The 15,718-nt window shown below is 46.4% G+C and overlaps 2 protein-coding genes across 3 annotated transcripts; one reads left to right on the forward strand and one right to left on the reverse strand.

Moving 5' to 3' along the window:
* Positions 1-2,514: 2,514 nt before the first annotated feature.
* TDP2 (tyrosyl-DNA phosphodiesterase 2) lies at positions 2,515-9,076 on the reverse strand. 2 transcript variants are annotated; one of them, XM_086469311.1, is made up of 7 exons: positions 8,726-9,076; positions 8,552-8,640; positions 6,352-6,519; positions 4,997-5,088; positions 4,333-4,451; positions 3,801-3,971; positions 2,515-3,162 (listed from the first exon to the last, which is right to left on the reverse strand). In XM_086469311.1, the coding sequence occupies exons 1-7, from the start codon at positions 9,074-9,076 to the stop codon at positions 2,881-2,883; spliced, it is 1,272 nt and encodes a 423-aa protein (XP_086325437.1). In that variant the 3' UTR covers positions 2,515-2,880. The 2 variants fall into 2 exon arrangements, with proteins under 2 accessions (XP_086325437.1, XP_086325436.1); XM_086469310.1 differs by having other exon boundaries at positions 8,522-8,640.
* Positions 9,033-15,379, forward strand: ACOT13 (acyl-CoA thioesterase 13). Its single transcript, XM_086469312.1, has 3 exons — positions 9,033-9,113; positions 12,099-12,283; positions 14,472-15,379. The coding sequence occupies exons 1-3, from the start codon at positions 9,033-9,035 to the stop codon at positions 14,626-14,628; spliced, it is 423 nt and encodes a 140-aa protein (XP_086325438.1). The 3' UTR covers positions 14,629-15,379.
* Positions 15,380-15,718: the final 339 nt, after the last annotated feature.

The following is a 15,718-nucleotide window of genomic DNA, read 5'->3' on the forward strand; positions in this document are numbered from 1 at the left end:
CACACACTGTTCTGTATCTTTTTTTTTCCCCCCTTGTTCTTTCCTCCCCCAATTAAAACCCTATTCTAGGACAACAGCAATCAGTCTCTTTTGTATCTCCCAAAATAGTCCAGAAGGTGCAGCCACAGAAACAAACGCAGCCATAAGACAGAAGGCCCCAGAAACTGGTGTTCCTTGGGATGAAGCATGAGTTTATTGTGCTTTCCCCTTCCCCAACACCTTCAGGAAAGTTAAACTGTTGTCCCCTGCCTTCCCCTTCCCCACAAATCCCTCGGCTGTAATCACCAGGGAGGGGGAGGAGGTGTAGGTGGCGAAAAAAAAAAACCCACGAAAGTTCTGAGAAGGTTCTTGGTGAGGGAAGAGGAGACCACACAGCAACTCAGAAGGCGTGACTGCGCCAGCCCCATTGGAAACCCAGAAGGAAAACCCTGGCAGCTGTAGATGTTTTTCACTTTCTTATAGAACTATTTATTTGGGAATAGAAAGAGGAGATCACGGGCCCAACGTGAGTTAAGCGGAGTATCAGCAGCTCCTCCCTCCTTGTTTTTGAAGCTGAGTAATTACAAAATAATGGACTACGCTGAGCGTGATCAGGACCCAAGGATTTGGACATCCTTCCCGAAACAGGCCGGCCTCTTTTACCTTTAGTAAGAGCAATTTGGTGTTTGATGGTTCAAGAAGCGAAAGCACAACTGGAGATTCCTGCAGAGGAATTAACACCCTGGGGTTAATTGGCCTGTTTAACAAGGTCACCATGGCCTCCTGCTCAACCCACCACGTCTGCCTCAGGCCTCCCCGTTCCTGGGATGAGGAGGAGCTGCTTGAGGATCCCGACTATTTCAGGGGAGGGATCCACTAATTCGTCTGCCGCCGCCTGTTAGGGCAGCGAGCCCCACTCGCTGCGTTTGCAGGGTGCAGGACAGAGGCGGGAAGGGCAAGGGTTGGCTCGGCTGGTCGGAGCACGCCGGCAGGCGCCTTACGCTGAGCAATAATGGCGGCAGCGGCGTTGGCCGGGCGGGAAGGGCTGCAGGGGGGTGCCACCGCCGCTGGCCTGCGCGAAAAGATGGGGTTTGGGGTTGGTTTGTTTTTTTTTTTAAAGTTGCAGTGGGCACACGTGAGGGGTGGCCGGGGCTGCCCCAGGCTGGCCACACCAGTTCCAGCCAACCCCCCTCCACCGCAGGGCACGGCTGAGGCCCGCGGCCAAGGTGTAAGGCTGTGTAAGAAAGGGCAGAAAATGCTGGGCGGGCAGAGAAGGAGGGGAAAGAAGAAGGAAAAAAAAAAAAAGAGAAACAGCAGAGGAAACACCAAGGTCAGACGAGGTGCTCCGTGGCAGAGCACGTGCCTGAGCCTGTGGAGGACCCACCCCGGAGCAGAGGAGAAGCAGGAGCCAGGGCTCGGCCAAGAGGCACCGTAACGCCCTCCCGCGCCGCTCCTTACCCTGCTGAAGGGTCAGAGCACGACCTGGGGTGATGACAAGGGGGAGGAGAGGAGCCTGGAGTGGCAGCGAGACGAGGAAGGGGAAAGAAAAGGTGTATTTTAATGTTCATCTTCCTGCTTCCCAATACCAAATCCGTAATTAAGTATCTATATTAATACATTGCTTTCCCCAAACCAAGTCTGTTTTGCCCAGGAGGGTAACTGGTAAGTGATCTCCCTGTCTTTAGCTCGACCCACGAGCTTTCTGGTTTCTGTTTTTCCTAGTTCCTTCTCCCATTTCACTGGGGAAGGGGGCACTGAGCAAGTGGCTGGGCGGGAGCTTGGCTACCAGCCATGGCCAGCCCATCCCAGAAGTACCAGCCAGGGCCAGCCCACCACAGAAGTCCAGCAAAACACAAGTTGTTCGTAAGCTTTGGGCTTAAGACCAAAGACAAACGACGACAACAGACAGAAGTAAAGGAATTTCGGCTGTCAAGTCTCTGTGTTCACCTGGCACGGGTTGCCTGCGGTTCCTCTCCATGCCTGTGCACTGGACTCCACGTCAGAAAGTCAGGAGAATTTCTGTTCTAAATCAGCTTGGTACTTTGCCCGTCTATAAAACAGCTTCCACGACGTTGATTACACACCACTTTGAGTAAGAAAGCCTCTTTGATCTTCTGCAAAGTCAGCGAGACCTTGAGCCGCTCAGGCTTTACACAGCAGTTTGAGTAAGAGTGTTGGTTCTAAAAGCTCACTGGAACAGTAACACGTTTTAATCTGCAACTCATATCCAGTTAACACAAAACACACACCATCCCAGGTGAACAACTTCCGTGCATCTGCCTGTATGCTTTCCCTGCCGAAGAGAACACGTCTCATTCTTAAATCTGTTCAACACTCGTTTAATTCTGACTTCAGAAACCCTTATTCTGTGAGAATCCAGTCACTCTTTCCTCAGCTCCTTTATTGTCTTGCCTGAGGGCATACGTACAGACAAGACAAACTTCAGAAGCTAACACAAAACACCCTACAGAAGGCAGAGTTGTAAAGGATGATGGAAATGGTTACAAAAGAAACAAAGCAGGCGTGATAAAAGTATTCTTAAAATAAAAAGAGCAGCATTTATTACGCAATTATAATACATGCCAAAATAGAAGTAGCTCTTAAACCGCCGAGTATGTTTATGAACCGTATTTACACGTTTTTCCTCTCATTTTAAAACTAGAATTTGCTTTTGTATTTGCACACATCGTTAAAAATAAATATTTAAAAACGTGATTCGAGACCAGATGCATACAATGAGCCAAAGTCTTGAAATGAAGCCGTTCCAGCTTAAGTCAGGAGCAGAGAATGCGTTAGGGTTGAAAACTTAAACATGCCCTACCCAAACTGAGGGGGTCAAACTCTGTCAAACCAAGAACAGAACCCCTAAAACCGACGCAAAATGCGAGCCTTTTTTCTTTTTTACAATATCACGTCAAAGTTACACAGGAGACCCCAGTGATCACTAGGGAATCTGCCACAGTCCAGTTTTTCCAGTCCGATCAAGTCCATACTTCGTGGAACAACGTGTCCCCCGCCCGCTGCAGGCCGAAAGTAAACGCGGTCAAACCTCATCTTGCACTTGTACCCTGCGTCCAGGTTGGTGTTGGAGTGGGTGTCCCAAGTATAGCGGCAGTGCTGAGGTTTGCCCAAAAACTCCCAGATATCCGTAATGCTGTGAGGTAAGTTACCTAGCTTAGTAACCTGAAAGTAGAAAGGAGGGGGGAAAAAGAAAAATCCGCAAGATGCCGAATTCACAAATTTTACCTTCAAAAACAGAACAGGATCACTTTTTTCTGCAAAACATGAGTAGTTAAAACCAAAGATAGTGGAGGCGTTTCTAAATTGTAGTATTTCTCAGGATACTCTAAAGCACGACCAATTCCTGTAGTACCTTCTAAATCCAAAACACGTTACATTTCGAGTGTCTCACTGATGGGCGATTAATTTTAAACTCCCAAGCTCTATCTCTCCAGAGCATCGTCCTCTTTCCTCGATTCTACAAGCATTAACTCTCTGAGAATCAAAGAGCTGAGCAAGTAAAGATCAGGTTCTCAAAATGCTTTTGAAGTCGAAACTTCACCCACTACCCCTGCATCTTCTCAGATGTAAACACTGCCAACAAAGCATTTTGGTTTTGGGGGGTGGGGAGCTCCTCATCCACATCATGTCAGCTATAACTATGCTGCAGCTTCTACTTAGTCACACTCCCACTTCTTAAGAGTAAATGCTGCCTGTCTCTCTTTGGCCTAAGCAGGTCGTTTCTCACAAAGCCAACAGAAGAGCCCGAGAAGATTTTGTCAGAACACCTCGAAACAACGAGGTTGCTTATTTCTATTTACCTCACTGTCTCTGAGGTTCGTGTCCCCTCCAAATATAACCGTGGTGGACTCGGGCTCCTTCTGCATTTGATCGAACACGATTTGCAGTTGCTTCGTACGCTCCTTTGAGTGATTTTTAGTGCTTTCCAGATGAGAGGTCATAAGGCAAAGTTCATTCCCAGATACGCTCACCTGCGCGTGAAACCAAGAGGCAACGTCTCTACCCACGCCGTGATACGAAGGTCAAGGACAAAAATCTAATCACAAAGGAAATTACTGAATGACAGAGCTCTGGTTAATTAGTTTTACATTGAAGAAAAGCGGCTTACAGGAGGGTAACAGGCTTTCAGTTTTGTTTTCGGGGGTTATGAGTCTCAAAAACAAAGTATGGGCAGTAGCTTACACAAAAGATTTAAGTTTGTTGGGTTTGTATGTTTGGGGAAGTTTTTCTGCTGTTTGAGACTGTCATAGAGTAAAGCCAATCCTGCCCTTCCTTGGATTTTTTGTTTTGAAGGCAGAAATATCTCTGTTTCGTACACACTGACTCACTCACATGCACAACCAAAAGGTTCCTCATCATGGAGGTTGTTGGAAAAGGTATTATCTCATGTTTCAGTAGCTTCACTCTTGATTTCTTCAACATTATGACAGTGAAATAGCCATCTATGTTACCTAAAGAGGAAGAGGGAAAGAAACCCGTGCCATAAAGAGGTTAAGGTTCTGAAAGAGACCTTTTTACCATGAACTGGGAGAATCACCTTAATCTGTAAGACGTACAAAGTCATTAGTTAAACGTCTCACAATAGCGGTGTGAATTTTTCAGGGTTTTTAAACGCAAATATTCACAACAGATATTATATTTATAAAGATTTATTTGGTAAGATAATAGATAAAGATTTGCTAAGATAAAATAGATAATATTTATAAAGTATTATCTAGTGTCATAGATCAGTATTATCCACGGCACTTTTTTGGCTACCCTTAGTCTTTCAAAACTCAGAAAAAACACAAAGGAAACCACCAGGCAAGCAAGCTCTTCAGGTGCATAATTTGCATCAAACTATATGCTGGAATCAAAACACAGAAAGTGATTTAAGCGCCTCCTTCTTCACTTGACTCTTCTCATTCCTACGGCCAGAGATTTCGGCAAGGGAGACAATAAAACTGAACTTACTTTTCGTAGTCTCTGTCTTTAGAAACCAAGGGTTATTTCTTACCTGGAATAATAGTGTAGCTGCCTGCTCTCATCTGGAGAAGACAGAGGTGTGGTGGGATGACCTCCTGTAAAAACACGACATCTGGGCTGTACCTGAAATCGGCAAGACGAGTGTTTAGATCACCTGCCGAAAGGTAGTACTGTCACACGCTGAGGCCAAACGGAACAGCGTCAGGGATTTCAGGTGCACCTCGACCTCATCTTCCCAGGGACTGTAAGCATCTGCTCCTTAAAAACCCCAGCACCCTCTCTCCATCACAGTAACGTGCAGACACATCACTGCTGTTAAAAGGGAGGAAAGGATCATCACGGGCATGGAACTGACACGGTAATAAACCGCACAACTTCCTTAAACCCTCCTCTTGCAAACGTCTGCGCAGGTTGCACACACTGCACACAGGAGGAATGCAGCTTCAGCAGCTGCACGGCAGCTTTGGAACATGTTCTGCAACACCCAAGCTCTCCAGGAGAATCCAATCCGTTCCCTTACAACAGGCGCCCTGCCAGGCATCTCCTCCAGCCTGACCAGTGCCAAGCTCTCCGTGCAAGCAGTAACACTCCACGTGGGGCAGCAGCCCTGAAACCGCTGACTGAGACGGGACTTTGCTGCGGTCCCTGGTTTTGCTACACTGCTGCACAGCCCTGCTCTAAGCAGGCGAAGGACAAACCTAAAGCCTTACTTACAGAAGAAGAATATTGCCGCCCTAGATTAACAAAAATCAAGTGAAAATTGATTTAGTTAAGGAGTTTCTGCTGTTTTAAGAGGAACTTAATTTATCACTTGTTCAAATCATTTAATTTACACTAATAAGTTACTGTATTGAGATCAATCAATTTATGTAATTGCTAAATTGCTCATAAATATATTCATGGGAGGCTTCCACTGCTGGAACTGTACAAGGTAACCAGAGATTCTATCGCTTTTATCTTACCCTGCACATTCTCTTTTTTGACAGACAAGTAACACTAGATTTCACTAAAAAATCTTTTTTCTTGTTTCCAACAGTTCAAGTTATTCACACTAGTGGGATGAGACAAAGCAAGCTGCTTGCAGTTTTACCCTTCTCTCATGTGCAGGATGGAAGTATGAAGTCTGCTCTTGATGTATGGTGTATTTTATAACGATTGTTCATTATAAAAAAGCTTTTTAAAGTAGCCATCACCAAACATTTAACCTTTCACACCTCTTCCAACCAGTATATCAACTTTTATTGAGCAGTTTAGGATTTATAAAGTGATTGTGTTGCTGCATCTAAGATAACTTGGGCGTGAAGATCTGTAAATATCTAAACCAAGAAGCTCGCTTTTTCCTTGAAAGCTGGGTTCGTGACAATACAAAGACGAAGCCATACTTACAGTGTCAGGTAAGAACAGATTCCTCTGGCTCGTTCTTTTACATTTCCCAGATCCAGCCCATCAACATTCCAGGTTATCAGTGAGAAGCTGCTGTCATCTTCTGGTTGCTTCGAGTCTGCGCTATCGACGCCGGCATTACTAGTAGTTGCATCTGCTGTGAGATCAATACTAAAGAGAGAGTTTCCTTGTTTGTCAACGTGCATAATACAATTCCTCCTGCAATCACCTCCCTTATCTTCCACAGGAAAATCTTCCAGACCCATCACAATTTACAGGTGGCCATCTAAAACCTTCCCAACAAATATGTTAACATGTATTGATCTCAACACAATTAAAACCCACAGTAATTACAACGTACAGACCTCAGTCGTACAGAGCACACACGTGAAGTAAGTGGCTCTTCCTCCTCCTTACAAGATCACATTTACCATTCCGATTTACATTAATCAGAGGGCAACCAACGCAGTCCAAAGCACTGAGTAATTCAGCTCTTTCCCCACGCCAGAGGCAGGCTGCGCAGGTTAGTTTTTCAAACACTTTCCAGTGTAGGAGAAACAAAGAACTGCAGCCAGGGCTGGCTTTTATGTGTTCACCTTCGTAGTACAGCTGAGGTTCTTCCCATTGCTGAGCCCCCTGGGGAGGTACATGGGCAAACTCCCTCTGGGACAAACTCCTTGTTTTGCTTTGCTTGTGTGTGTGGCTTTTGCTTTACCTCTTAAAATGCCTTTATCTCAGCCCACGAGTTTTCTCATTTTCACCCTTCCGATTCTCTCCCCCATCTCACTGGGGAGAAGGAAGTGGCTGTGTGGGGCTGAGCTGCCCACTGGGGTTAAACCACAACACTGATCCAATGTAAATTCCTTGAGTAAAGGGAAAGTCTGCAACAAAATACATTACACAGCCCAGCTAAGACTAGACACACTGTATTTTGGCAAAGGTGGGATACTAGAGCTTTGTTTTTAAACACAGAGTTTGTATGAAAATAAGGCCTGGAACCAAAACAAATCTATTCCCTAGAACTGAGTACTGGTTTTGTACTTGGTGCTGCACAAACAACATCAGATTCCGCTAGCATGCACATGCAATCTAAACTGAACAGGAAAAGAAAAGCAGGCAAAGGAGAGGAAGCTAAGGGATACTGAAGTAGGCAAATAACGTGGTATATGCCTCCAGTATTTCATGATGACTTTTTATATTTATACTGCAACCTGAAGGCCTATGAGATGAAATACGAACGTCTGTGTAGTCTGCAGTGATCTTGCCCTGACGGGGAGGTCTCCAAATAGTCCTTCCTCCCAACACATCCTACGTACAACAGCTCGAGACAGAACCCACAGTGCAAAGACAGAGGCTGGAGGAGGAAAAAAGTGCTGCCAGTTTGATACAGCTATATTCTGATTCGTCATGGGCTACCTAGAGGCCAGGGCTAACGTTCAGGAGGCTTGTGTTTTTTCATACATACATAGCAAGCAAAAACAGGTATGCTGTTATCAAATACGGCTTATCCATAGCTATAAAGATCACAAGGGCTCTTCTATGTAACAGGCAAGTCTGCAATAAATAAATCTGTAGGAAAAAGGCTTCCCTCGGGACTGGGTCTGTAAAAGTTCAGTTCCACATGCAGTTCAACACCTTTGGTACGCCCCACGAGCATGCTGCGAGATCGTCTGTGTAAGACACAGATCCCAGACGCTAATTTCCACGGGTACATTTAGCAAGGTGTGCGTGTACGTGTCAACCTTCTAGACAGAAACACAAATACACACGCATCTGGCACATGGCATACCTGCAGCTTGCACATAGGCAAATGTGGGTGTTGTACAATAAAACCTGCGTGTAGAATCATAGAATCATTTTGGTTGGAAAAGACCTTTAAGATCACCAAGCCCAACCGTTATCCTAACACTACCAAGCCCCCCCACCAAAATTGCTGCACGCGACAAGGCAACGACGAGAAAAAGACCTTGCCCCCCCCCCCCTCCCCCGCCAGGCTCACGGTCTGCCAGCCCGGAGGAAGGCGGCTGAAGCATCTCAGGAGGAGCTGCCTACTCCCCCCGAAAGGCTGCAGCCTTGGGAAACGACGAGAATTCGTGTGGAACCACAAACGGGAGGAATGGCACCTACCTGCCTCCTCCTGTCACAGCATCATCCCCCCCGGGAGGTCACCTACCAGCTCCCGGGCCCCGCGCAGGCCGCCGGCACCCTGCCTGGCGCCTCCTCCTCTTCCTCCCCCTCCTCCTCCTTCTTCTCCTTCTCCAGCGGCGGATCGAAATAGGCGTTCAGCGCCCTCTGAAAGGCAGAGGCGGGTGGCAGGGAAGGGCCCGCCGCCGCCCCCCCCCAGAGGCGGCCCCGCCGCCCCCCAGGCCGGGCCTACCTGCATGTGCCAGTCGTTGCCGGCCAAGAAGCTGCGCGCTACCGCCGCGTCGCTGCTGGTGATGGCGGCGAACTCGGAGCACAGCACCTTCCTCCGCTTGGCGAGGTGTAACGCCTCCTCATCCTCCTCATCCACCGCCGGCAGCGCGCACTGGGCCGCCTCGTCGCCTTCCTCCCGCCGCCCTTCGGCCGCCGCCTCCATGGCTGCCGGCGGCGGGGCGGGCGGAAAGCGGCGGGAAGCCCCGCCCGGCCGCCCCGGGGTTGTCGTTCCGGGGCGCGGGCGGGCGGTGTTGGGTCGGGCGGGCAGCATGGGGTTCACCGTGGAGAGCCTGAGGGAGGCTATGAAGTACATGGTGGAGTCGCAGGGTTTCGACCGGGTGCTCCGCAAGGTACGGGCGGGAGGGCGGCCGCCGGCGGAGGGCCCGTGCCTGAGGGGGGAGGCCGGGGCCTGCGGTGGGGTGGCCGGGCCGCCCTTGTTCTGCCCGGGTTCGCGGTCCCTGAACCCCCCGGGGGTGTACGGCCCGGAGGGTAACACGCGGTAGAAAACACGGTTGTTATTCACGAACTCTTTTTAAATGCTAGAGCTGCCTTCCAGCACCTCTGAAGACGGGGATTGCGCTGAGTGACCTTCCATGAGCTATTCAGTAACTAGGATTCTTCCCTTCCTAGAACCCGTGACTAGGCTAACTTGCACGACTGTGAAATTATGAAATAAAGCGCTGCTCTTCTCTGTTTAAAAATAAAAAAGGTAGCTCGTTACAACACCTCACACCTACCCTGACGTCCGGTGAAAGCGCCTCGGTGTGTTGGGAGCTTCTGACAAGGCTGAGTCTAAATAAATGTATTTGACTGGGACAGCTCTAATGTAATGCGACACTAGGATTAAAAAAAAAGTTGAAACGTTACTGTTTTGTCTTAACTGTTGTGGCGTGCAGCAGTGTAGCCGCTGTGTAGAGCGGTCCTGTGAAGCGGTTTCGGTGCCGTCATTAAATTCTGCGGCGCTAGAATTTTCCATTTAATTTCTGTTTTACTTTTGTGATTGTGACACGAAGTGATGCGGTAAATGTATCCTGACAAAACCAACGATGTCAAAATTTATATGTTTTGCATCACAGAGGAGCAAATGTCATACTGGAAGCGGCGCTTTCATCGACAGCTCCGTGATGCAATACATTTAATAGACAGCAACTATTTGCAAAGCAACTCTTATTGTCTTGTTTGCCCAAGACATTTTGGTCTTGTATATAAAACGAATAACACTTTAAGAAGCTCAGTGATTATAAAGAGTCCAGTTAGTTCTTAGTCGGCTCTTCACTGGGGTAACTTTACTCTCCTTTACCTTAAAATCCGAAGTGGAGACCAGATGCGGTATTTCAGTTCATAAAGGTAACAGGCTGGAAGTGAGCCTTGGGGGACAGGCTTCCTACCTTGCTCTGAAATTCTTTTAGGCTTCTTCTGCAATCTCCTTCTAGAGTTATGATGCCATGAACACAATCATAACAACAGTAAAAGTACAGGTTTGTTTGAATCTAAAAGTATCTGCTGTTTTCCTGGGAGATACCTGAAGCCTTTCGTACCGTAACTAAATATGACTCAAGATTTTTCCCGTTCTGGAGCAGACAGATTTGAGTCTGAAACTTTTCAGCTCCAGCACCAGACTTAGTTTCTGGTTTAATTCCAGTGTGGTATCTACATAGGGCTTAACGACTGCGGGTCTTAAAGCCCTTTCTCCAAAGCAGCAGTGCATCGCAGTAGGGGCTGGAAGCCAGAGCAGCAGACGGCTCGCCGCGACAGACGCGTGGGAGGACAGGCCCAGAAGGGCTGGAGGAGAGAAGTACAAAGCAGCAGCAGCTCTGGCAGCGTGAGTCCTGGAAGCGTTCAAATACCCAACTATTTTCGTCAAGGAGAAGAGGCAGTTCGTGCCAGATCAGAGCAATGACAACTTAAACCAGATGCTTTTCCTCGCCTCGCCGACGGATCGCAGCACTCCCTGATGGCGGTGGGAGCCATCTGCTCCCAGTGTCAAGCGTCAGTAAAGTCCTCAGGAGAAATCCTGTCAGAAACTTGGTCCTCCAGGCGAGCAAGGTGCAACTTGCCTGGTTTAGGAGTTGGGGTTTTCATCGATCAAGGTGCTATTTCTGTATTGGGACACCTCAGTCATCTCTCCTCCGCGTAGTTCCAGCTTTTTCCATTCGTAGTTGAACTGTGTGTATTACATCACCGTTTATCTTAGCGTTATTTCTCTGCAAAATTTGGATAAACCATCAGAAAGGGACACTGGCTGAAACTGAGCTTTTACACTGCGTTATAAGTAAGCAATAGCGAAACTGGAGACATTTCAATCTTAATTCCTTTTAGGGTTAAAAATATTTAAGTCAGCTCAGCTGATACGGTATGGAAATATGTAAGTTTTTTTTAAAAACTTTGTAAAAAAAAAGAGAAAATTAGTAGGAGTTATAATATTATGCTCACATTTCACTTGTGACAGTCTAAAGGTATTTCAGAGTCTTAGCTGTAGGTGTAAATATATTTGCTGAACTTACCCCAGCTTTGCAAAATCTGCTTTCAGATTTTGCATACATCTCAGATTTTTAATATAGGGCTACTAACTGAGGAAACTTAAAAAAAAAAAAAAAAAAAAGATTTTAAAATCCTGAATTGCCCTAACTTCTTGGTCTCAAAAAGCCAGCTTCTTGTGTTGGTTCCAGGGGAGCATGTGGTACCACAGATGCACTGTCATCTTCTCTTCAGCACCGATGGGCTGGAACCAGAGGGTATAGGCGAGTCGTGATGCCGTCATACCGTGTGATGCAGCCTGGGGTGCTCCTGCCCAGGAATACGAATTTCAGTTCAGGGAGGCCGATCTGCTGAGCATTTCCAGGGCTTGCTTCAAAACACTGATTTCTACGGAGGCGGCTCTAGTTTAACGATTAATGAATTGCTGTCGGCCTCGTTTCCCTTTGGTGAACTAACACCTTCGCAGCTGTGGTACCCAGAGAGAGTCAGAGCAGTTTTGTGTTCCCTCCAACCTGGCTTTTCAGTGGCAGGTTAAAGCAAAAGGAAAACTGAAGAAGAATGTTGTCTCCTGAGCAATTCCTGAGAGCGTAGCAAGTATTGAAATGTTGTTAAACTGTCGGCTTAAATATTTATCTGCACTAGAAACACCAATTTTTCTAAGGCAACAATCTGCTCAAAATTTATGGAAATACCTAATGTGACAGTTGAATTACTCTATTTCCATCTTTTAGCTTGTCTCATGAGTTCAGAGTTAAACAAGATTTACTTTCAGTTTTGTTCAGGGCAGTATCGGGTGTTGGTGCTATTGTCAGTAAGTTGTTTGGGGTTTTTTTTTTCTTCCTTTTTTGGTTTTACAGATGAAACTTCTTTCTGCAACTCCTGGGAAAGTTGTTTGTGAAATGAAAGTGGAAGAGGAGCACACGAACAGAGGCGGCACGTTACACGGAGGTCTGACAGCCACGCTCGTGGATGTGGTGTCAACAGCAGCGTTGCTGTACACAGAAAGAGCGGTGCCAGGGGTCAGCGTGGACATGAACATCACGTAGGTATCATCCACCCTGTTTACCAGAACACACCAACTTTTCTTCCCCTAACACGGTATTGACTCCATTGTACTTCAGTTCTATGCTGTAGCGTCAAAAAAAGGTGTTTCCTTTGGTTTCAGAGGTCTTGTTTTGATAAATTTAGGGGGGATATTGCCATGTGGTTGCAAAATAACGAGTCGGACTTCCTTAAGCTTTTCTTTGTTACACGCAGTACCTGTTCATTCGTAGAATGTAGAGGGATGTTGATAGGTGGTAAATTTTAGTCGTAATGAAATTGGCTCAGCTGCTGACTCTGCTTGTGAAGAGTGTGTCCTCTAACACCAAGATCCAGAGTAAGCAGCTTTCTATAAACCCTTCTTTAGTATTAGTCCGTAAAACGTTAAAGCAGGAAAAAATATTAAGCCAGGAAGCAGTTTAGCTCTGTTGTACGCTCACATAGAGGGCGAATTACAGATTGACTCAGAATCTCTCAGTGGAGGAAGATCCCTTTGGTCTCGGTCATTTAAAGGTAGTTTTATACTGAGAATCGTTCTTGCTGTAGTGCAGATTTAGAGCACGGTGTCTTTACCAAAAAAAATAAATAATAAAGATGTTCTGAAGCCTTCTTTGCTCATGCTGTGATAGCTTGTCAGCTTTGATTCGTTACTTTTAACAAAGAGATTATGGCTGATTGGAACTAAAGTAATCCTACTTGGAATAACACAGAGCATTAAAGATCTTGGGAAAGTAACCCCTCATCAAAACTGCTTTAAAAAAGAAAAAGGGGCCTTAAAAGCGTGTGGGGAGTGATCTGTGTCTTTACCAGGTTCCCTCCTTTCCGCCCCCCCCCCTGCACCTTCCGATTTCTCCACTGGGCAGGTAGAACTGGGCCATCTATTTAGGCTTTATGCTACCACTGTGATGACTAGGAAATTGCTGGAAACGAAACCCTGAAATTCTCCTGTGATTATGCTTTTTCCCCCCCTACAGCAGTATAGCAAGAGATCAGCATCTGAATTATTTACACCATCACGTATCCCTGCCCAGTTTAAGGGCTAAAATCTTCGGGGAGTGCTCTCCCTGGAGGTGATCCACAACGACCGAGTAGCACAACCTGTAGGCAGCGTTACGTGCAGCAACAGTAATCGCTTTGTTCAACCCTGAGCACTGCTTTCACTGAACAAGTGAGGTTGGGTATCGAATATTGCTGTAACGCAACTCTTTCCTTTTTGGGAAAGAGCTTTTTTAAACAGTTGGCAGGAGGAAGCTATTTCAGTAATGGAAAGAACAGAGAGAAACAGAAACTTTGGTTATTTTATTTTTTTTTTTAATCCCAAGAGGATCAGCAGCAGCCTCTGAGGATGAAACAAGCCTGAAACCCTGCCCCTGTCAACTCATGGGTCTCGGGCTACATCAGCATTAGGTGTGGCTGACGTACTTTTGACATGGTGTCACGTACACAGATGGACTGGTTGAGGAGATTTATCTCAATGAGATTTACATCCAGCAATTACACATTCTTCTCTGTAATTCTGACATCTGAATGTTGTTCCCTTACCTCAGGTCATGGTTGGATCGTGTTCCTCCTAATTCCAGGCTTTTTGTCGGGGAATGTCTTCCTATTCCCTGGGGAGCGTGCTTTAAAAAAAATCACACCCTCCTACTCATGTAAATAAAAAACAAAGAGTTACCTAATGCATGGAAACAGCGTTAAACCTGGAAAGTCTGAAGGCCTCCCAGCTTTCCATGACTTTTCTCCAGCCAGGGGATGGGAAGCAGTTAACCTGTGCTTAGGATCCGTACAGAAACGACCTTCTGGAGCCTTTGTAACAGAGACATTTTGCAGCTGAACCGGCCAGAACTCACCTAGAAAGGCCGTAGGGAGGCAGCAGTGGCTGGAACAGGACTTGGAGCTTAACTTTTAACTGATACCTCCTTGTTTCTGTTCCAAACTGGGCTTTTCCTCAGAACCAAGCCAATGGGCTTCTTGCTATCCACCACTTGCTCAGGGAACTCTCACACCAAATTACCACTGCAGTACTTAGAGGAACTCAATGACTTTAAGCAGGGATTTGCCAGCGGGCAGGGATGTGTCTTTATTACTCACCTTTGCTACTTCCCTTCATGATAATCTAAAGTGCAGGAATATTCTTGGATTTGTGCTCTGTACAGCCTCTTACCTGTTCATTTTGTTCTTCATTGAAGATACACTTCTGCTGCTAAGATTGGAGAAGACGTACTGATTACAGCTCAGATTTTGAAGCAAGGAAGAAATATTGCATTTGCCAGCGTGGATTTAACAAATAAGGCAACAGGAAAGTTAATTGCACAAGGTAGACACACAAAGTATCTAGGAAATTAATATCAGAAAGTGATTTAAAAGAGAATAATGTTGGGCTTAATCCCACATAGAATGATTTTTCTCACTTATGCAATAATCTGCACAAAGTTGTGATAGTCCATGTGGAGTGAATTTGTCTCACTCCCATAATAAACGAACAAATTTCTTCATTACCACCAGAATTGCTACAAGCCTAAAATTAGTGGCTATTTTGGGATGAACAACAGAGCGTGACAGCACGGGGATGCATCTGGCTTTTTTTGGTCAAGGTACAGAAGGGAAGAGCCTTTGGACCAGCCATATGGTTTACCAGCATGTCAGTGTTTTAAGAGAGCTGTGTTTTCTTTGCCCGTGGTGGTGGTGTGTGACAAAGCAAACCTGTCTTCAGGCCCGTCACATTCGAACAACACCACTTAGAAACTAAACTACTTGTTGTAAGGTGGTAGCACTGAGTTCCTACCACATAGTGTGAGACTGGTTTGAAAGTGTAACGCAGGCTAATACAGAAAGGAATTTACTGATGCTGTAACAAATGCAAGAGTATTCAATAAAGCTTTCTGAAACTACCTTTTTAAAGATTATTTCATAGTTTTGGGATCTCTTTGCGATGAGTAAAAGCTTGCCAGCGTGGAGCGGTTGAGAGAGGGTGTGGTGGAACCCTTGTACACAAATTCACCTGAGATCGCATCATCATCTCCCCGAGATTTCATCATCATCTCCCCGAGATTCCTGAGTATGAAAACACAGTTACCTCATCAGGGCTTTTCACCTCCACCTACCCCAAGTGCTGGCTCTGTTTAAAAATCATCAGCTGGGAGTTAGAGATGTATCAGAAGAAACTTGGTGAGCCTTTCACCAGGCGAAGGCCGTAGATTGGGTGACCTGGGTTGAACGTGGTTGAGTCAAGCTGCTGTTGGTCAGCTGGAGACTTGCCCCGGGCGCTGCCGTGGCCAGGTTTAACCGCTGTCTCCAAACTGGTGGCAGACGACCCTTGCCAAGGCCGTCAGGCGGTGACGAAACCAGCGATGCCACGCACGCAGTGCGGGTTTACATCAACCAACGCCTTCGTTTCCCTTCTCTAGCGGGAGACTTGAAAAAGTTAATCCACACT

This window comes from Leptosomus discolor, chromosome 8 (genome assembly GCF_034619465.1).
Source record: "Leptosomus discolor isolate bLepDis1 chromosome 8, bLepDis1.hap2, whole genome shotgun sequence".
Classification (NCBI taxonomy): Eukaryota; Metazoa; Chordata; class Aves; order Leptosomiformes; family Leptosomidae; genus Leptosomus; species Leptosomus discolor.

Bases quoted from the DNA above. Each gene is read 5' to 3' on its own strand.
- TDP2 (XM_086469310.1), bottom strand. From the start codon at position 9,076: ATGTACTTCATAGCCTCCCTCAGGCTCTCCACGGTGAACCCCATGCTG. The intron at 5,089-6,351 runs GTAAGTATGGCT...TGCCGATTTCAG, and splicing joins ATCTGTTCTTACCTGACACT to GTACAGCCCAGATGTCGTGT. The intron at 4,452-4,996 runs GTAAGAAATAAC...CTTCCTCTTTAG, and splicing joins CAGCTACACTATTATTCCAG to GTAACATAGATGGCTATTTC.
- ACOT13 (XM_086469312.1), top strand. From the start codon at position 9,033: ATGGGGTTCACCGTGGAGAGCCTGAGGGAGGCTATGAAGTACATGGTG. The intron at 9,114-12,098 runs GTACGGGCGGGA...TTGGTTTTACAG, and splicing joins TCGACCGGGTGCTCCGCAAG to ATGAAACTTCTTTCTGCAAC. The intron at 12,284-14,471 runs GTAGGTATCATC...TCTTCATTGAAG, and splicing joins AGCGTGGACATGAACATCAC to ATACACTTCTGCTGCTAAGA.